Raw genomic sequence first — 21,347 nt, 5'->3', positions numbered from 1 at the left:
TGTCTCTGAGTGGGTGTAGAGCTGGGGTCGTGGATTTCTGGGTCGCAAAGGAGGAGGGGACCGGGACCTTGGACTTGTAGTCTGAGGAAGGAGGAAATCTCAGGGTCCGGAGTACTGGGTCTGAGGGAAGAGGGAGATGGGGACCTGGATTCTTGCGTCTGAAGGAAGACGAGGGACCTGGACTTTTAGGTCCGAGGGCAGAGGGCGGCCGGATGCCAGGAATCCTGAATTTGAGGGAAGACGATCTGGGCATCCAGACTCTTGGATCTGAGGGAGGGACCAGGCTTCTAGGCTTCTGGCTTTCCTGGCAACGCCCCCCACCCCCACCCTCGGGGCCGGGCTTCCAGTATCCGGCCCCTATTTACGATTCGACCCACTACCTCACCCGACTTTGGAGGTGGATAGAAGCCCGGAGTGACTGACAGAGGAGAGGCGGTGTCTGGCGGAATGGCAATGGGAACGCGCTATGCTGGGAAGGTGGTCATCGTGACCGGCGGCGGCCGCGGCATAGGAGCCGGGATCGTTCGAGCTTTCGGTGAATGGGGTCTGGCTGGCTCTAAATATTGGGAATCTGGGAGAGGAGGGACCCCCGAGGGCTAACTAATGGGTGTGAGAAAAAGTAGGTCCTATACAGGAGTCTTGGAGAAGGAAATGGCAACCCACTCCAGTGTTCTTGCCTGGAGAATCCCAGGGACGGGGGAGCCTGGTGGGCTGCCGTCTCTGGGGTCACACAGAGTCGGACACGACTGAAGGGACTTAGCAGTAGCATACTGGAGTCTAGATTCTTATCTTACAAGATCCGGTTTGCAAAGTGAACGAAAAGGTAGGCAGTGGTTCCCTAGGGCCTGAGATTTTCGCAGATTTCCAAACGCCGTTTCTCTGTTCTCAGCTGTCTCTGCAAACAGGCGGTTTGGGGGACGATGTCTCTTGCAGATTTCGGGTTTACTCTGGAACCCAGGAAGGCAGGCTCAGGAGCCCCAGCAGGCACCTAGAGTAACCCAGAAGAGTATCTGTCAAAACTTCTGCCCTCTGTCCTAGGGAGTCATCATGAGACTGGGGTCACGAGGGGAGCAGAGTGGGAGACGGGCCCCACCCACCGTAAGTGGCCACTAGAGGGCAGCAGAGGCCTTCGCCAAGGTCTTCGCTGGGGTAACCTCTTCTTTTCCTATTCTCAGTGGAAAGCGGTGCACAAGTGGTTATCTGTGACAAAGATGGTGAGTGAGGGTCCCTCAGTCCTCATCCCCAACCCTCCAGGAGGAGTCCAGGCCCCTAGACCCCTCTTCTGGTAGACCCAGGAGTCCAAACCCCTGGCTCCCTCCTCCTTCAGACCCAGGATCCGGCCCCCCAGCCCCCTCCTCCCTCAGACTTTGAAGTCCAGACCCTCAGCCCTTCTCTTCCTGCAGAGGCCAGGGGCAGGGCGGTGGAGCGAGAGCTTCCTGGCACTGTCTTTCTGCTCTGTGACGTGACTCGGGAGGAAGATGTGAGGGTGAGCGTATTTTCTGTCTCTACTACCCGCCATGTCCAATTGGTTCTCTCTCCCCACGACCCCCCTCCCCTGGCCGCCCCGAAAGCTCTTGCACGTGCCGTTTCCCTCTGCCTTTCCCCGTTCTCCTGGCTTTATTGTACCGTTCAGCTCAGTATCACTTCAAGGCTTTCCCTAACTGTACTGACCAGGTCTTTTGTTTCCTGGGAGGATTTGCTTTTACCTCCCACTCATTCAAGGCTCTGTCACAGCTGTCACGTGGATTGGGATAAATACATTCCTCACAGGGGGTCTCGTTCTGCAAGATTCTTTTCTCTTTCCTCACTTTCCATTCCTTCTGTCTAGTCAGTATCTCCGACATCTGTCCCCAGTCCCAGGTCTCTAGGGTAGTGACCGCAGTGCAAATGTCACCAGCCCGCTGGGCTCCAGCCCCTCAACTGTGACTCCTGTCCCCACCTCGCCTTTGGGACCCCTGGCTCTATAAGACCTGGTGCCAGCACCGCTCACTCACAAGACCTCTCTCTCCCCAGACCCTCGTTTCTGAGACCATCCGCCGTTTTGGCCGCCTGGATTGCATAGTCAACAACGCTGGCTACCGTGAGTCGTGAGGCCTGAGGGCCTTTCCCCAGTGGTGTCAACCCACCTCCTGGCTTCTCACCCCAAGCCTGGCTCTACCCCTGCTGTGTGCTCCCAGGCCTGTGCCCTTAGTCCTTTCTGCATCCGTTTCTACATTTCTAAAATGAAAATGACCATTCTCATCATCGTTATAGAGTCATTGTACTGAACAGTGTAACCGCTCAGCCTTATAATTATGGGAACTATCTTGGATGAATAACTTCCATCTTGTAGCCTGTTTCTTATCTAGGAAGCAAGGCTGATGGCCCTTCTCTTTTTCCATGACTGGGAAGACGTATTTTCCACACATGGGTTATAGGGCTTGGTGTGGAGGCTTTTAAGAGAAATTGCCATCCAGTTAATGACTACCCTCTATAACAAGGCCTCACATTGCTACACTGAGACTCAGAGAGGCGAACTGATTGGACTGGGATCACACACCGTGGTAGAAAGAAGCCTTTCTTCTTGGCTGGGCAACGTTGAGCAATTGACTTACTCTCTCTGGGCTGCACTCTCCTCTTGTTGTAAGGATTTAAAGAGATACTAGTGACTCCTTTCTCTCCATGTGCTTGATCCATTCGGCAGATATTTATTGAGAATCTACTATACTCCACGGACGGGGGAGCCTGGCGGGCTGCCGTCTATGGGGTCGCACAGAGTCGGACACGACTGAAGCGACTTAGCTTAGCTTTAGCTTATACTCCACCTTCTGTCCTAGGGACTGGAGATTTAGCAGTGAGCAAAATCCACCAAGCTTTCCTGTCTTCATAGCTCAGTTGGTAAAGAATCTGCCTGCAATGCAGGAGACCTGGGTTTGATACCTGTGTTGGGAAGATTCCCCTGGAAAAGGGAAAGGGTACCCACTCCAGTATTCTAGCCTGGAGAATTCCATGGACTGTATAGTCCATGGGGTTGCAAAGAGTCGGACACGACTCAGTGACTTTCACTTCCTGTCCTCATGGGATTCACATTGTAAAGTAAGGAAATAGACAATAAAAGGCAGATATAGTTAATACTCATTTATTCACAGATTCCGTATTTGCGAACTCACCTACTTGGTGGGGGTGTGGGTTGTAACCTCAGAATCCCACTGTGCTTTCTGGGTATTTGCGGACAAGTTCAGAGAGGCAAAAGTTTGAGTCACCAGCAGCACGTGTTCCCAGCTAAGGTCAAAGAAGGTGATGCTCTGCCCTCTGAGTTCAGCTTTCAAAGAGATGCCCAGAGGTGGAGACAGAAGAGGGCAGTGTCTTGTAAGCCTCCCTGGGGCTAGTTGGACAGGCTTGAATCCTAACTCTGGTACCTGGAGTGGGGCAGCCCCAGGCAAGTCAGCTACATTCCTGAGTCTCCATTGCTTTATTTGCAAAATAAATGAGTCCACCAGTCCGAGTTATTTTTAGGATTTAAGATTATAATCTATGTTAGAGAAACATAATTGTACACATGTACAGATGTGCCTAAATGGGCTTCCCCTGTGGCTCAGCGGTAATGCAGTGCAGGAGACGCAAGAGATTCAGGTTCCATCTTGGGTCCGGAGGATCCCCTGGAGGAAGGCGTGGCAACCCACTCCAGTGTTCTTGCCTGGAGAATCCCATGGGCAGAGGAGCCGGTGGGCTACAGTCCATGGGATCCCAAAGAGATGGACGTGACTGTTGCGACTGAGCAGGAGCATGATGTTCACGATACACATAACACAATATGTTCTGTCTTGGTCTGCTCATGCTGCTATAATAGAAATACCATGGACTCAGTGACTTAAACAATGAACATTTATTTCTGGAGGCTGGGAAGTCCAAGATCAAGTCAGAGGCAGATTTGGTGTCTGGTGAGGCCCCACTCAAGGTGGGAGGAACGAAGGACCTCACTGGGGTCTCTTTTATGAGGGCACTAATCCCATTCAAGAGGGCTCCATCCTCATGACTTAACTCCCACAGACCCCCGCCTCCAAATACCATCTTATTGAAAGTTAGGGTTTTTTTTCTTGTAACAGTTTATATATATATATATTGACTGTGCTGGGTCTTTGTTGATGCACGGATTTTTCTCTAGTTTCAGAGACTGGGGGCTACTTTCTAAGTGCAGTGCTCAAGGTTCTCATTGTGATGCCTTCTCTTGTTGTGGAGCACGGGCTCTAGAGCGAGTGGGCTTCAGTAGTTGTGGCTCCCGGGCTCTAGAGCACAGGCTCAGTGGTGGGGCTTAGTTGCTCTGCTACGTGTGGGATCTTCCTGGATCAGGGATCAAACCCATGTCTCCTGCATTGGCAAGTGGATTCTTCACCACTAAGCCACCAGGGAAGCCCTGAAGTTAGGAGTTGAATGTATGAAATCTGGGGGAGGACATAAGCATTCAGTCCATAGTATGTATATGTTATAATGTAATATTATATATACATATTTCCCCTTAGAAGCAGTGGGGTCACTATTCACTACTTCAGTGTTTTCTGTGACTTTGTGGACTATAATTGCCCCGAAGAATGAGAATTGGTTGTATATATTAACATATCCCGTAGTGATAATGGCCTTGAAGAAAAATAAAGCTGATGGAGGGCTTAGAGAATGGCAGGGGTGGTTTTGGATATAAGATCTGGGCTAGATTCTCTGAAGCTGAACTGTTTTCTGAAAGAAACAAAGCCATAAGCCCTGGGTCTCCAGGAGGAATACCCAACATTTCCTTAATTGTCCGTCATCTTGTTTCCCATCTCTCTTTCCTTTCATCCACTTTTATAATATATTTATTTGGCTGTGCTAGGTCTTAGCTACCGCACGTGGGGTCCAGTTCCCTGACCAGGGTCCGAGCCCTAGCATTGGGAGCGTGGGATCTTTAGTCCCTAGACCACCAAGGAAGACCCTCTTCACCCACTTTGACTCCTAAAGCCTTTGGAAGGTTTGGGGGCCATTTTTCCCAGGTTTTTTTTTTTTTTTTTTAATTTTCCTGTTCTTGTGCGTATCTTTCCTGCCTCTTTTCTTCTGAATGTTGATTTTCCTGTCCGTCTACTATCTACCCAGTTCTATTGACTTAAACACATTTATTGTACTGGGTGTCAGGCACAAATATTGACTTGTGAAATTTCTGAGAATGAGGTGTTACCCTCATTTTGCAAATGAGCAAACAGGCGCAGAGAAGCAAAGTGACTTGCCTGAGGTCACATAGCTAAGAGATGGCAGGGTTGAGGTTTGAACCCAGGTTTTCTGGCCCTGTGACTGCTTTCAAGGTTTTTTTTTTTTTCTCTCTCTTGCTGCTTCTTTTAAATGTTTTAATTGATGTATAGTTGATTTACAGTATTATGTTCGCTTCAGGTTTGCAGCAGAGTGACTCTGTTTTTACAGACTATATTCCATCCTGGGTTATTTCAAGATAATGGCTACAATTCCCTGTGCTATAGAGTATATCCTTGTTGCTTATCTATTTTATACATGGTAGTTTGTATCTGTAGGAGTTTGCATACCCCTAGTTTTCTGATTTTGTTTTTTCATCTTGTATACCCCCAAATTTTCCTCCCTCCTTCCTTTACCCCTTTGGTAACCACAAGTTTGTTTTCGATATCTGAGTCTGTTTCCATTTTGCATATATTAATACATTTATTTATATTATTTGTTAGATCCCACATACAAGTGATATCATACGGCATTTGTCTTTCTCCATCTGACTTATTTCACTAAGCATAATATTCTCTAGGTTGCTGCAAATGGCAGAATTTCCTTTTTTAAGGCTGAGTAATACTCCATTTGTACATATAAACCACATCTTAAAATTTGTTTTTATTATTTTTTGTTGGCAGTGCTGTGTCTTTGTTGCTGCGTGAGGGCTTTCTCTAGTTTCGGAAAGCAGGAGGCTGTTCTCTAGTCGAGGTGCTGGCAACTGGTGAGGAGATGGCTTCTCTTGTGAAGCACAGGCTCTAGGCACAGGGGTTTCAGCAGTTGCAGCCTGGGCTTCGTGGCTGCGGCACGCGGGCTTAGTTGCCCGCGGGGCATGTGGAATCTTCCTGGGCCAGGGATCGAACCCATGTACTCTGCACTGGAGGTGGATTCTTAGCCATCGGCCCCCCAGGGAAATCCTAAACTCCATCTTCTTAACCCAGCTGGATGCTTATTTTTTTAGTAACCATTATGCAGCCTCCTTTCCTCTTCAGGACGCCTGACCCTCTCGTCTGCCACCCCCCACGCTCTTCCCCACCCCACGCTCTCCGCCCCCGACCCCCTTCCGCCCCCGCATGCCTGTTTCCCTTCCCTGTTCTCCTGTCTTCACGGTTCCCTCATCCTTTCGTCCGTCTCTCTCTCACCCGCCCCTTAGACCCACCCCCACAGTGGCCCGAGGAGACCTCCGCCCAGGGCTTTCGCCAGCTGCTGGAGCTGAACCTGCTGGGGACATACACCCTGACCAAGGTGAGGCTGGGGTCCCCGCCACCAGGCCTGGGTGACCTCCTGACCATGAGCTTTTCAGACCCACTTTGTCTAAGAGCCAAATGTTTTGTGTGCCTTGCTTTGATCTTATTCCGGAAGGGCTCCGTTCTTCGTAGAAAAGAAATGCCCATAGATCCCTATATCCAGCCAAAGCTACCTGTGTTGGCTACATAGCCCCATCTTCTTAGCAACCTTCCAGAACCTTCCAGCATGGTGTGGTGAGGGATGTTAAGGATATGGAGGGAGGGGTTGGGACAAGGAGTCAGTAATAGACAGATACAGCTTTGCCATCCAACGAATAGCTATTAGGAGGAAAGAGCATCCCCCCTCTACCCCTATGCCTTTCCTCTGAAGCTTGCTATAACCGCCTCCTATTTACTGTCTCAGTTCAAATACCACATCTTCAGAAAGGCCCTTCCCAATCATCCTTGCTTATGTGGCATCTACACCTATATATGGGGCTTCCCTGGTAGCTCAGCTGGGACAGAATCCACCTGCAATTCAGGAGACCACGGTTCGATTCCTGGGTTGGGAAGATCCCCTGGAGAAGGGAAAGGCTACCCACTCCAGTATTCTGGCCTGGAGAATCCCAGTTGCAAAGAGTCGGACACAACTGAGCGACTTTCACTTTCACACCTATATGTTCATTCTCTATGATAACAGCTTGTTTTCATCAAAGTATTTTTTAAGATTATAGTTTACTCTCTTTTTTGGTAAGGTGTTGTTTTTTTGTTTGTTTGTTTTTTTTGATGTAGACCATTTAAAAAGTCTTCATTGAATTTGGTGCAGTATTGCTTCTGCTTTATGTTTTGGTTTTTTGGCCGATAGGCATGTGGGATCTTAGCTCTCTGACCAGGGGTCAAACCCTCACCCCCTGCATTGGAAGGTGAACCACTGGACTTCCAAGGGAGCCCCATCATTAGTAAATAAAATAAATTTTAATTAGTTGATTACTTCTATTTTTTATTATAATACATTTTGGGGGCGCTACTTAGCAGCTTGCAGGATCTTATTTTCCCAACCAGGGATTGAACCCATGTCCCCTGCAGTGGAAACTTGGAGTCCTAACCACTGGACCACCAGAGAATTCCCCATCATAATACTTCTGTATTCACTCATTCAACAAACATTTATTTAGCACCAGACACATGCTAAGCACTGGCCATGCAGCAGGGAACAAAATAGACAAAGAGCTGTGACCCTGGGGAGCCAACATTCTCATGGGGGAGACAGACAGTAAGCCAGGAAATATGATATAACATCAGGGAGTGATAAGTGCTATGCCAAAAAGTGAAGAGAGGTAAGCGGATCAAGAAGGATGGGCAAGTGTAAATGCTATGTTATAAAACTTTTTCTTGTGGCATTTTACACGCATGCATGAAAACACAGAGAATTGTATTAATAGTACTGAACCCGCATACCCATCACCCAGTCCTAGCAATCAATATTCTACCATTCTTGCTTCTTGTCAACTCCTCACTTTTTTCTTTTATCTTTTCTGGAGTGAAAAATGAAAGTGTTAATGGCTCAGTTGTGTCTGACTCTTTGCAACCCTATGGACTGTAGCCTGCCAGGCTCCTTTCTCTATAGAATTCTCCAGGCAAGAATACTGGAGTGGATTGCCATTTCCTTTTCCAGGGAATCTTCCAACCCAAGGACGGAACCCAGATCTCTTGCCTTACAGGCAGATTATTTACCGTCTGAACCTCTAGGGAAGTAAATCTCAGATATCATATTTCACCTGTAAACAATTCAGTATAATCTTTACCAGATAAGGTTTTTGTTTGTTTTCTGTTTGTGTGTGTGTATGTGTGTGCTCTTTTAGACAGGGTAGGTAGTCAGAAGGCTTCTCTAAGAGGTGACATTTGAGGCAAGCCCCCAAGGAGGTGTGTGAGCAATTGCAATCTAGCAGAGGAACAGCCAGTGCAAAGGCCCTGGGGTGGAAATCTACAGTGAGAAGGGAGCTTGACAACACAGGCGAAGCAGGGAGAGGACATAAGCTGACGGCAGATCGTGCTGGGGCTTGGGAAACCCCAGAGAGGACTTGGCTTTGACGCTGACTGAGCCAGGAGCCATTTATTTTCTTGGGCTCCAAAATCATTGCAGATGGTGACTGCAGCCATGAAATTAAAAGACGCTTGTTCCTTGGAAGAAAAGCTGTGACCAACCTAGACAGCATATTAAAAAGCAGAGACATTGCTTTGCTGACAAAGGTCCATACAGTGAAAGCTATGGTTTTTCCAGTAGTCATGTATGGATGTGAGAGGTGGACCATAAAGAAAGCTGAGCACCAGAGAATTGATGCTTTTGAACTGTGGTGTTGGAGAAGACTCTTGAGAGTCCCTTGGACTGCAAGGAGATCAAACCAGTCAGTCCTAAAGGAAATCAATCCTGAATACTCACCGGAAGGACTGATGCTGAAGCTGAAGCTCCAGTACCTGATGGCCACCTGATGCGAAGAACTGACTCACTGGAAAAGACCCTGATGCTGGGAAAGATTGAAGGCAGGAGGAGAAGGGGATGACAGAGGATGAGATGGTTGGATGACATCACCGACTCGATGGAAAGGAGCTTGAGCAAGCTCCAGGAGTTGGTGATGGGCAGGGAAGCGTGGCATGCTGCAGTCCATGGGGTGGCAAAGAGTCAGACACGACTGAGTGACTGAACTGAACTGAGCCAGGAGCCATAGAGTATTCACAGCAGAGGAACTCGAACTGCTGTAAGTGGGATATTGTGCCATCTGGCAGCCGCGTGGGGAACAGAGTGGGGCATGAGGGCAGAGGCCGCAAAGCCAGTAAACAGGTGCTGATGGGGTGGTCCAGGCTGGAGTAGGTGATGTCGGAGGCCACCAGTCTGGTGGATTTGGTGAGAAACGGTCCGATTCTGTATGCATTGTCATGGTGGATTGTAAAGATTTCCTTATAGTAGACTAGATGTGGGGGCAGATTTGCCAAAGAAAGGGGCGGTGGAGTTTGTTTCTGATTCGTTTGTTTCCCTCACCCCCATCCCCAGCAACTGGCAGAAGTGTGTGGCCATCCACTGCCCTGGGAAGGCCGGGGGAGAAGTACACGGCCTGGGGGACTGTTGAATGAGAGATGCTAACCGGATTCCCACATGGGAGCCCTGCATCTAGAGCAGGGGTTGAGGCTTGAAGACATCAGTTTGGAGCCCGCTAGCCCAAGGCTAAAGGAGCTCAGAAAAAAAAAAAAACAAACAAACCTATAAACTGGAACTTCTCTGGGGGTCCAGGGGCTGACTCCACACCTCCCATATAGGTGGCTCACATTCCATCCTTTGTCAGGGAACTAGATCCCACAGGCCCCAACTGAAAATAGCCCGTGTGATGCAACTAAGACCCGGCGTAGCCAAATAAGTAAATATTAAAAAAACACAATATAATCAGAGGGCAGAGGCCCACTCTGTGGGCCAGGGGTCACCTGTGTGGGGATGCTCAAGTGCTCCCCAGATCTCGTCGGAGATCCAGGTGAAATGTCCCCAGGGAAACTGGATAATTTGTTGCTCAACCAGTCAGCCTTGGCTCCTGTCCCCAGTTTCTGTTCAGCTTCTAAGACTGGTGCCTAGCTCAGCTGGTGAAGAATCTGCCTGAAATGCAGGAGACACTGGTTTGATTCCTGGGTCGGGAAGACCCCCTGGAGAAGGGATAGGCTACCCGCTCCAGTATGCATGGGCTTCCCTGGTGGTTCAGACCAGTAAAGAGTCTACCTGCAACGCAGGAGACCTGGGTTCGATCCCTGGGTTGGAAAGATTCCCAGAAGGAGGGCATGGCAACCCACTCCAGTATTCTTGCCTGAAGAATCCCCATGGACAGAGGAGCCTGTCAGGCTACAGTCCATGGGGTCACAGAGTCGGACATGACTGAGTGACTAAGCACAGCCAGAATTCCCTGACAGTCCAGTGGTTAGGACTCTGTGATTTCATTGTCGAGGGTGTGGGGTTAATCCTCAGTCTGAGAACTAAGACTCTGAAAGCTGTGGGGCGTGGCATAATAATAATAATAAGAGGAAGATTAGCACCTCTGTACAGTAAGACAGTCATAAATCACAGCCCCTAAAGGATATGTGTGTGCACATATACATATATATTTTAATTTAATTAAAAATTTTTTGGCTGTGCTCAGGCTTTTGTCTAGTGGTGGAGAGTGGGGACTGCTCTGTAGTTGTTGTGAGCGGGGCCTCTCACTGCAGTGGCTTCTCCTGGTGCTGAGCACGGGCTCTAGGTTCCTCCTGCTTCAGTATTTGCAGCATGAAGGCTTAATTGCTGCACAATATGGGGGATCTTCCCGGACCAGGGATTGAACCTGTGTCTTCTGCATTGGCAGGTGGATTCTTTACTACTGAGCCCCACCAGGGAAGCCCTATATATATTTTTTCTTTCTCTCCCTCCCTCATTAGCTATCAGCATTTTTAAAAGGGAGAGAGAGAAATTTCTCATAAACAACCGGTTTTCTGGTTTCTCCTGGAAATTTGACAGCTGGACCCACAGGGAGGGAGACAGTCTGCCAGACGCGGCCTGACTCTCCCAGTCCCAAGCTCTCCCTCCTGGGTCTCCTTCCTGTGACTCTTACCTGTGAACGGCTGGCGCAGAGACCGCTGAGGGTCTAGATCTGGCATCTGCCTGCCTGGGTTCTCTGTCACTTCTTGCTTATAACATTGGGCAAGTTACTCAGTCTCTCTGCATCTAGGTTTTCTCATCTGTAGTAGGAAGCTGAATCAGTTCAGTTCAGTCGCTCAGTCGTGTCCGACTTTTTGTGACCCCATGAATCACAGCACGCCAGGCCTCCCTGTCCATCACCAACTCCCAGAGTTCACTCAAATTCACGTCCATTGAGTTGGTGGTGCCATCCAGCCATCTCATCCTCTGTCGTCCCCGTCTCCTCCTACCCCCAATCCCTCCCAGCATCAGAGTCTTTTCCAATGAGTCAACTCTTCGCATGAGGTGGCCAAAGTTCTGGAGTTTCAGCTTTAGCATCATTCCTTCCAAAGAACACCCAGGACTGATCTCCTTTAGGATGGACTGGTTGGATCTCCTTGCAGTCCAAGGAACTCTCAAGAGTCTCCAACACCACAGTTCGAAAGCATCAGTTCTTCAGTGCTCAGCTTTCTTCACAGTCCAACTCTCACATCCATACATGACTACTGGAAATACCATAGCCTTGACTAGACGGACCTTTGTTGGCAAAGTAATGTCTCTGCTTTTGAATATGCTATCTAGGTTGGTCATAACTTTCCTTCCAAGGAGTAAGCGTCTTTTAATTTCATGACTGCAGTCACCATCTGCAGTGATTTTGGAGCCCAAAAAAGAAAGTCTGACATGTTTTCACTGTTTCCCCATCTATTTCCCATGAAGTGATGGGACCAGACGCCATGATCTTCATTTTCTGAATGTTGAGCTTTAAGCCAACTTTTCACTCTCCTCTTTCACTTTCATCAAGAGGCGGTTTAGTTCCTCTTCACTTTCTGCCATAAGGGTGGTGTCATCTGCATATCTGAGGTTGTTGATATTTCTCCTGGCAATCTTGACTCCAGCTTGTGCTTCTTCCAGCCCAGTGTTTCTCTTGATGTACTCTGCATAGAAGTTAAATGAGCAGGGTGACAATATACAGCCTTGACGTACTCCTTTTCCTATTTGGAACCAGTCTCTTGTTCCATGTCCAGTTCTAACTGTTGCTTCCTGACCTGCATTTAGGTTTCTCAAGAGGCAGGTCAGGTGGTCTGGTATTCCCATCTCAGAATTTTCCACAGTTTATTGTGATCCACACAGTCAAAGGCTTTGGCATAGTCAATAAAGCAGAAATAGATGTTTTTCTGGAACTTTCTTGCTTGTTCAATGATCCAGCAGATGTTAGCAATTTGATCTCTGGTTCCTCTGCCTTTTCTAATACCAGCTTGAACATCTGGAAGTTCACGGTTCACATATTGCTGAAGCTTAATAGCATTAGCTAATTCACATGGTTGTCCTGAGAATTGAATATGATTAAATACCCACAAAGCCTTTAGAACATGCCTGGCACCCAGTTTACTCTCTGCAAGGTATCACTGTTATTGTGAACCTTGCTCCATTTCTGTTTCTTGTGGCTACTCAGTCTGTAGTCTCTGATATACATATTGGGCAAATGAAGCCTGGGAGGAGTAGAAGGGAAAGGTTAAGGCTTGAGCTGAACTTTGAATGGAAGTGAAGGAAGTAGAGAAGTAGGACGTTTTGCTGCCCAAAGAGTAGCAAAGGCCCTGGGGCAGAAACCACCCAGGTAGATTTTAACCCGAGAAATTCTCCATCTCCATTTGCCTTTAGCAATTATAAATATTTTCCAAGGCAAATGTATTTTATTTATTTTTGGCCACGTTGTGTATCATGTGAAACTTCCTGACCAAGAAGTCTTAACCACTAATCTTCAAGGAAGTCCAATTATATTAGAAACATTTTGTTAAGCTTGTTGTATCCATTGCCTTCTACCATCCCGTACCTGGACATCATATAATTTCATTAGTAAGAACTTCATGAATACTACCAATGGATTAGAACATTTATTTATTTTTATTTTGACATAACTTAAGACTTACAGAATATTTCCCGTATAGTACAGAGAATTCCTGTATATCCAGACTCCCCGTTGTATTTGCTATATCCTTCTATCTCTGTATTTAGGAATAAGTTGCAATCTATTTTGAGGGCTTCCCATGTGGGGCAAGTGTTAAAGAACCCACTTGCCAATGCAGGAGCTACAAGAGACTCGCGTTCGATCTCTGGGTTGGGAAGATTCCCTGAAGGAAATGGTATCTCACTCCAGTAGTCTTGCCTGGAGAATTCCATGGACAGAAGAGCCTGGCGAGCTACAGTCCATGGGGTTGCAAAGACATAACTGAGCCTGCATGTATATGTATGATGTCTCTTTACCCATAGTGCTTTGGAGGGTATTTCCTAAAATCAAAAGAACATTCTTCTACGAAATCACAGTAAGACTAACATTGATACCATGGTCTTAGCTAATCTTGAAACTTTCTTATTCAGATTTTTAGAATTCTTGTCATCACAGTTTCGTGGCCACACCTGTGTTAGCTGGGGTTCCCCCATAAGCAGAGCCTAGGTGGGGATTGAAGGGCAGGGTGGATGGAAAGCCATCCCGTGAATCGCTGTCTTCAGCCTGGGGAGTAGTTGTCAGGGAGCCAATGAAGGGCATCACCAGGGCAAGTGGGGGCCACTCCCTGCGGACACTCTGGGAGTCATGGAGAAACATGAACCCAAGAGTTACCCTCCACTCCCAAGAGGCAAAGGACAGCCAAATACTGTTTTAATTTAAAAATACATTTAGGGAATTCCCTGGTGGTGCAGTGGTTAGGACTCAGTGCTTTCACTGACAAGAGCTCAGGTTCAGTCCCTGGTCAGGGAACTAAAACTCCCACAAGTGGCTTGGGGTGGCAAAAAAAAAAAAAAAAGAATAACAATGAAAAATTTGACTTCATGTTAAAAATTAAAATTAAGATTTTTTTACATGACCAAATTACTATTAGATCTCCTAAGAAAATGAACAGTAATTTCTTAATACCATTTAATGCCCAAGCCCTATTTAAAGTCACCTGCTGCTGCTAAGTCGCTTCAGTCATGTCCGACTCTGTGTGACCCCATAGATGGCAGCCCACCAGGCTCCCCCGTCCCTGGGATTCTCCAGGCAAGAACACTGGAGTGGGTTGCCATTTCCTTCTCCAATGCATGAAAGTGAAAAGTGAAAGTGAAGTCCCTCAGTCATGTCCGACTCTTCGAGACCCCATGGACTGCAGCCCACCAGGCTCCTCCGTCCATTGGATTTTCACCTAGTTGTTCCCAAATGTCTTATTACTAATAACAGTTGATTTGTTCACACCAAGCTCCAAAGTCTGCCTGTTGCCTCTGGTTTTTCAGAGGGCAGAGACTTTTGTCTGCTTGTTCTTGCCTCTATACCAGTGCCTATTGCAAAGAAATTTGTCAACATGCGTAAGTTGCTGCCCTTGCCACCACTGTCATCATAACCATAACCACCATGACTGCCATTGCCATCATCATCATCATTAACCTCATCATAGCCATCGTCACCATGATGGCCACCTTCACCATCATTTTAATCACCATCACTTTCATCACCACCACCATCATCATTTACCATCATTATCATGACCATCTTCAACATCATTGGCATCATACTCCCACCATCATCATCACTACCTTCATCACCACCATCAGGATCACCACCAGCATCCCTTGCAAGCCCTTTATTTATTTTTAAAAATATTTACCTGTTTATTTGGCGGTGCTGAGTCTTAGTTGTGGCACGAGGGATCTAGCTCCCTGACCAGGGATCGAACCCATGCCCCCTGCATTAGGAGCTTGGAGTCTTAGCCACTGGACCACCAGGGAAGCGCCTCCTTGTAAGCTCTATAAATATTGATTCTTGGGACCCCAGCCCAGGCCTCCTGAGTCAGAATCTCTGGGTCTTTGACCTCCCTGGTGAATTCTGATGCGAAGTTAGCCATTCCCCAGGTTAGAGAAAACGCCAGAGGAGGTTGGGATGTTTATATAGTTAAGGAAAGAGAATCTTGTCAGGAGGGTGTTCACGGAAGGCATTTGAGCACTGGAGTGTCCATCGTAAGTGCTCAGAGCTGGATTGGTTCTTAGAGACCCATCCGTTCACTTATCTATTTACTCATCAAAGACTGAGCAAGCATTTGTAGGTGCTGCGGGGTGAACCACGTGGTCTTTGCCTTTGTGGAGTTTATAGTCACAGGGCAGCCAAGTGTTACCAAATAAACAAGAGACGAGTTTATATGAGTGAGTGTGTTCTGGAAGTCATGGTAGGCTTCCTGGAGAAAATGAAAGATGAGAGATGTTAACTCGGGGAGAGGTGGGAGAGATTGGTGTCTGAAGGGGAGGCAGTCAGGCCGTTAAGAGTCCGGTGGGTCCTTCATGGAGGTACACAGAGGTGCAGACATTCCTGGAAGGGAATAGGCTGTGCAGAGGCCTGGCCCTGAGAGAGAATTAGGAGCCCAAACACACTCTAGAACATTCCACAGTGCACTTGCATTTGCTTCTGGCTGCCTCCCCATGCAACTTGAGCTCCATGAGGGCAGAAGTTTCTCCCAGTCTTGTTTCCTGCAGTGTCCCCAGCTTTTACCCTGTTACCTGGCACATAGTAGGTCCTCATGAAATGTTGGTTGAATGAATTAATGAGCAAGGGAATCGTAGAGATTCAAGAGTGCCTTGGCCTGTTGAGGACCCAAGGCTGAGGGAAGGGGTTGGTGCACGAAGGGGTTGAGGGGCACATACACGGGGCCTGGAGGGCCCTATTGGGGCATCTGGTCTTTTTTTTTTTTTTTTTAATTTTTCAGCCATGCTGAGTGGCACGTGGGATCTTAGTTTCTTGACCAGGGATAGAACCTGCGCCTCCTGCATTTGGAAGCGTGGAGACTTAACCACTGAACCGCCAGGGAAATCCCTGAGGCATCTGGTCTTCACCTCAAGAGCAGCAGGGAGGCATCGAAAGCATTTGAGCAAGAAGGTGATGTGCATGCTACATCGCTTCAGTCCTGTCCAACTCTTTGTGACCCTATGGACTGTAGCCCAGCAGGCTCCTCTGTCCATGGGACTCTCCAGGCAAGAATACTGGAGTGGGTTGCCAGGCCCCTCCTCCAGGGGATCTTCCCGACCCAGGGATCAAATCCGTGTCTCTTGCAACTCCTGCATTGGCAGGCAAGTTGTTTACTACTAGTGCCAGCCGGGAAGATGATGTTAGCCCATGAATACTAAGATCGTTACTACTAACAGACCACTCTAGCTCTTGTATGAGGAAGAAATCAGCGGGCAGAGTGGGGTAGGAACTGACATCAGGAGGCGGTTGCATTTGCGCACTTGCATTTCAAGGCCTCACGCAATCTGACCCCTATCGCTCCTCTGATGTCACTTCCCTCCACAATGCCCTTCTTGTTGCCAAACACACCCCACCTGGTCTTGCCTCAGGGCCTCTGCACTCCGTGTTCCTGCTGCCTGGCATGGTTTTCTCTAAGAGATGCCCACAGCTCACGCCTGGACTCAAAATGCTCAAATCTGGGATTTCCCTGGCCATCCAGTGATTAGAACTCCGTGCTTCCACTGCAGGGGGCACAGGTTCAATCCCTGAGTCAGGAAGATGCCCTGGAGAAGGGAATGGCAACCCACTCCAGGATTCTTGCCTGGAGAATCCCATGGACAGAGGCGACTGAAGGCTTACAGTCCATGGGGTCTCAAAGAGTTGGACATGACTGAAATGACTGAGCATACACGCACTTTCCCAAAGCCTTCACTCGGGCACCCTGTTTGAAACTGCACCCAGCCCAACACTCCCATTCTCCCTTATCCTGCTCTCCTTCTGGTTCCGTGTCCCCAGTCACACTCTTTATTTGTTGTTTAGTCGCTAAATTGTGTCCAACTCTTTGCAACCCCATGGACTGTAGCCCACCAGGCTCCTCTGTCCATGGTTTTTCCCAGGCAAGAATACTGGAGTGGGTTGCCATTTCCTTCTCCAGGGGATCTTCCGAACCCAGGGATCAAACCCAAGTCTTCTGCTTTGGCAGGCAGATTCTTTACCACTGAGCCACCTGGGAAGCCCAAACACACTCTAGAACATTCCACAGTGCACTTGCATTTGCTTCTGGCTGCCTCCCCATGCAACTTGAGCTCCATGAGGGCAGAAATCTCTCCCAGGCTTGTTTCCTGCAGTATCCCCAGCTTTTACCCCGTTACCTGGCACACAGTAGGTCCTCATGATATGTTGGTTGAATGAATTAGTGAGCTAGGGAATTGTAGAGATTTAAGAGCACCTTGGTGATGGGTCAGTTGAGGACCCAAGGGGGAGTCTCCTGAAGCCCCCCCCCCACATCTCCTGAGACTCTGATTTGAGAGGCTGAGTGGGAGTGGACCCCATGTCAGAGACTGGGAGCCAGGGATGGGGGCAGGTTTTGGAGGACCCAACACTTAAGTTTTGCCCTTGAGACACAGAGATGGAAATGCCCGCAGGTGGCAGATCCAGCTCCACAAGGGGGCTCCGAGGGAGACTTAGGAGGTGCCCATGGAAACCCAGGAACGTGGGCCTCCCATGGCAGAGCAGGGAAGGCAAGAAGCGGACCCAGGAACCCCAACATTTAGGGGAAATGGAGTCAGGCCAGGGTGAGGCTACAGTGTGTCTGCTGAGTGAGCCAGGCTCTCTTAGGTCGGGTTGTCCAAGGGAGGGAGGCGCAGAGGTCAGGCTGATAAGAGACTAGCAGGTCCTTGATGTAGCCACACACAGGCATAGGTGACCTTGGCAGGAGGGGTGGGGGAGGAGCCAGCATGTGGGGAGGGGTTGGGGAGGAGTGTGTGTGAGGGTTGGAGAGGGGCCACAGGAGTACGGGACAAATATTTATTGAACACTAGCTGTGTGCCCAGTGCTGAGATGAGGTGGCGAATAAGCCTGGCTCAGCTCCCACGGACCTCACCTTGCCAGGGTCGGGGAGAGGAGGGAGTTAAATGGCTGGGGACCCAGGGATAGGCAGGTTGCAGTTTTAAATAGAATGGTAGGGACTTCCCTGGTGGTGCAGTGGTTAAGACTCCGTGCTTCCTCCGTAGGGGTGTGGGTTCAATCCCTGGTCAGGGAACTAAGATCTGAGGTGCTGCCAAAAAAGAAAGTCACAGCATGTTGAATGTATGTGTGGATGGCCACTTGGGATTAATAAGCCAGATTCTTACAGAGCTGGACACCTAGCCATCCTTTAAAAAATATATATGTTTTAAATAGAATGGTCAGGGAAACCTCACTGAGGAGGTAACATTTGCACTAAAGTTGCTGAGGGGATAGGACTATCCCCTTTCAGCCCTGAACTGAATGTCCTGTGTCCTCAGAAACCCTTCACTCCTGGACAAACTGGGGAGAGTTGGTCACCCTAGGAGTAAGTCACATGCTATATCAGGAAAAACATTCCAGGCAGCGAGAATAGCAAGTGCAAAGGCCCTAAGGTTGGAACACTTGGGGGAATATCTGAAGATACAGCACTGAGGATGGGGCAGAGGCTGTTTTGCGAGGGAGTGGAGGTCTGCAAGAGCTGGTGGGGTGATACAGAGAGGGAATAGATTAGCTTCCCATTCTGAGTATCCCTTGGGGGGAGCCACCTTGTACCCATTAATCAATCTTTAGCGATAGGAATGGGCCTTGCCCAAGGCAAGCAAGGGGAGGGATAGAAGTGGAATTTACTCAAGGTCATTCGAGACTGAGGAGCAGAGACAGACTGGAGTGAAGAGAAAAGGAAAGGGAGAGAGAGTTGAGAGTTAGTTTAGGGACCTCCGGGTGGCCAGGGGGTTGCAGGGTTGGCAGAGTAGGGAGTTCATTTCATGAAGGTCTGCCATGTCACGTTTGGACCAGAGTTTTCCCTGAAACTCAGAGAAACTTATCTTCCCCTTCATGTATAAAAGGGATTCCTCCCTTTTTTTCTTTTTTTGTAACATATGCAGCCATCTTGGTCTATCTTTCATTTTCCTATCTTGTAATGAACAGGAGTTTGAGTAATATACAAAGAGCTAGAGAGAGAGGCACAGGGACCCTGAGAGAGGGGGTCAGGGACACAGAAGGGGGAGGCAGAGACAGACAGAGGCAGAGAGAGAGAGAGAGAGAGGCAGGCAGGCCAAGAGACAGAAGGATCCTTCCCAGGACTTCCCTGGTAGTCCAGTGGTTTAGAACCTGCTTGCCAATGCAGGAAACACACATCTGAACCCTGGTCCAGGAAGATCCCACATGCCTCGGGGCAACTAAGCCCGTGCACCACAAGAGAAGCCCTGTAGAGAACAGAGAGTAGCCCCCACTCTCCTCAGCTAGAGAAAGCCTGCCTGCAGCAACGAAGGCACAGTGCAGCCAAAAAAAGAAAAAGAAAGAAAAATTCCTTTCAGATAAAGACAGACTCCTCAAGGGCTGCTACTCAGAGACCACGGGGCAAACCACAGAAGGTGCCCTGGAGCCCTGGCTGCTGTCTGTACAAGGCACCCAGATCCGCTCGTGAGCACATCAGGGAGACGGCCAGGAGGCATTTCAACGGGGCTGGGGGGAGATCCAGGGGCTTGGGCAGCTTACTCCGCTCTCTGTCTCCCCAGCTCGCCCTCCCTCACCTGCGCAAGAGCCGGGGAAATGTCATCAACATCTCCAGCCTGGTTGGGGCGATTGGCCAGTCCCAAGCGGTTCCCTACGTGGCCACCAAGGTACACCGCCGAGATACCCTGCCCCTTCCTCCAGGTGTCTCAGCCCTGAGGTATGGCCTGAGGCACGGCCACCTGGCCTTCCAGGAAACAGAGCCTGGTGCAGCCGGAGGTAACCTGCAGAGAGAGTGTGACTTCCCTCTTCCGATGCCCCTGCTTGACGCCCCCTGGTTGGGTGCATGCGTGCCAGGTCATTTGCTCAGTCGTGTCTGACTCTTTGGGACCCCGTAGACAATAGCCCGCCAGGCTCCTCTGTCCATGGGATCCTCCAAGCAAGAATACTGGAGTGGGTTGCCATGCCCTCCTTCAGGGATGGGAGGAGACGGCAGAAGGAACCTCATTTCCTCTGAACTTTCTCCATGCCCTGTCTTCTGCAGGGGGCAGTGACAGCAATGACCAAAGCCTTGGCCCTGGATGAGAGTCAGTATGGCGTCCGTGTCAACTGGTGAGCAGCTTCACGTGGGTTGAGAGCCTCTTGAGGGAGTGAGCCCAAGGGGCAGTGTGTGCATTGGACTTCCCTGACCTCCTCTGCTCCCCCACCCCAGCATCTCCCCTGGAAACATCTGGACCCCTCTGTGGGAAGAGCTGGCGGCCTCAACACCTGACCCCACTGCTACAATCCGAGAGGGCACTCTGGCCCAGGTAGGAGTGGGGCCCGGGTCGAGGTGGTGTGGGCGTGGAGGTCAGGTGGGGGCTCCTCGTGACTCTCCTTTCCCCCTTGTCTCTCCCCAGCCCCTGGGCCGCATGGGCCAGCCAGCTGAGGTGGCGGCTGCTGCTGTGTTCTTGGCCTCCGAAGCCACCTTCTGCACGGGGACTGAGCTGCTCGTGACCGGGGGTGCGGAGCTGGGGTATGGGCGCAAGGCAGGCCAGGCCGCCCCGGCGGAGGCCCCCACCACCCCTTCCTGATCTCCCACATTTCCACCTGGGCCTCCTTGATGAGCGTCCTCCCACCCCAAACTCTGTCTCCCAAATCCCAGTTTCCACCCTCTGCCTCTGAGGTGCAGCACTCCACCCACCCCAGCCCCGACTGTAGACATTCAGACCACTCACCAATGTGCCAAACCACCCCACAGTTTCCCATAAAAGCACTTTGCAACCAGGAGGAGGAGGGCATCACTGCATTTATTTCCGACCCTTTATGAGTCCTACCATGCCAGGACCGGGTCCCCCGACCCCGCCCCACCCAGCTCCCACGCATTCCCACGCGTGGCTTAGACCCGAGGGACTACAACTCCCGGCAGGCCTTGCGGCAGGAGACTGCAGCCCAGGGCTCCTGGGAAAAGTATTGCAGGTTGGCTTCATCGGCGAGCTAATTAAAAAGGCCGGCAAGGGAGAGTCAATTAAGCTCTAATTAGGAGATAATGGAGGGGGTTAAGCAAACAGGCCTCCACTTTATTCTTGGCCCTTAGGGGAAAGGAGCTTTGACTTCGCTTGCAGCGGAGTAGGAGGCTGCCCAGCACCAAAAATAATGAGGGAAGAGAAAGCTAGGCGGTTGACATTCCCGGGTCAGAGGGAGAAAGGGCTGGGATCTGGACTCCAGGGTTTGAGGAGGAGGGAACTAGGCGGTGTGGACTCCCTGGCTGGGAGGGAGCGGAGTCTGGCCGCCCCCTCCA

The 21,347-nt window shown here is 49.7% G+C and overlaps 1 protein-coding gene across 1 annotated transcript; it reads left to right on the top strand.

Moving 5' to 3' along the window:
- The first annotated feature begins 71 nt into the window (after nt 1-71).
- On the top strand, nt 72-20,836 carry HSD17B14 (hydroxysteroid 17-beta dehydrogenase 14). Its single transcript, XM_061388953.1, has 9 exons — nt 72-535; nt 1,176-1,214; nt 1,404-1,486; nt 2,014-2,080; nt 6,386-6,477; nt 19,633-19,737; nt 20,112-20,179; nt 20,280-20,376; nt 20,467-20,836. Exons 1-9 carry the CDS (start codon nt 448-450, stop codon nt 20,638-20,640), a joined length of 813 nt encoding a protein of 270 aa, XP_061244937.1. The 5' UTR covers nt 72-447; the 3' UTR covers nt 20,641-20,836.
- The last annotated feature ends 511 nt before the right edge of the window (nt 20,837-21,347 follow it).

The sequence above is a fragment of the Bos javanicus genome, chromosome 18 (genome assembly GCF_032452875.1).
Source record: "Bos javanicus breed banteng chromosome 18, ARS-OSU_banteng_1.0, whole genome shotgun sequence".
Taxonomy (NCBI): Eukaryota; Metazoa; Chordata; class Mammalia; order Artiodactyla; family Bovidae; genus Bos; species Bos javanicus.
Note: the sequence above shows the minus strand (reverse complement) of the source record. Positions and strands in the feature narration are given on the sequence as shown.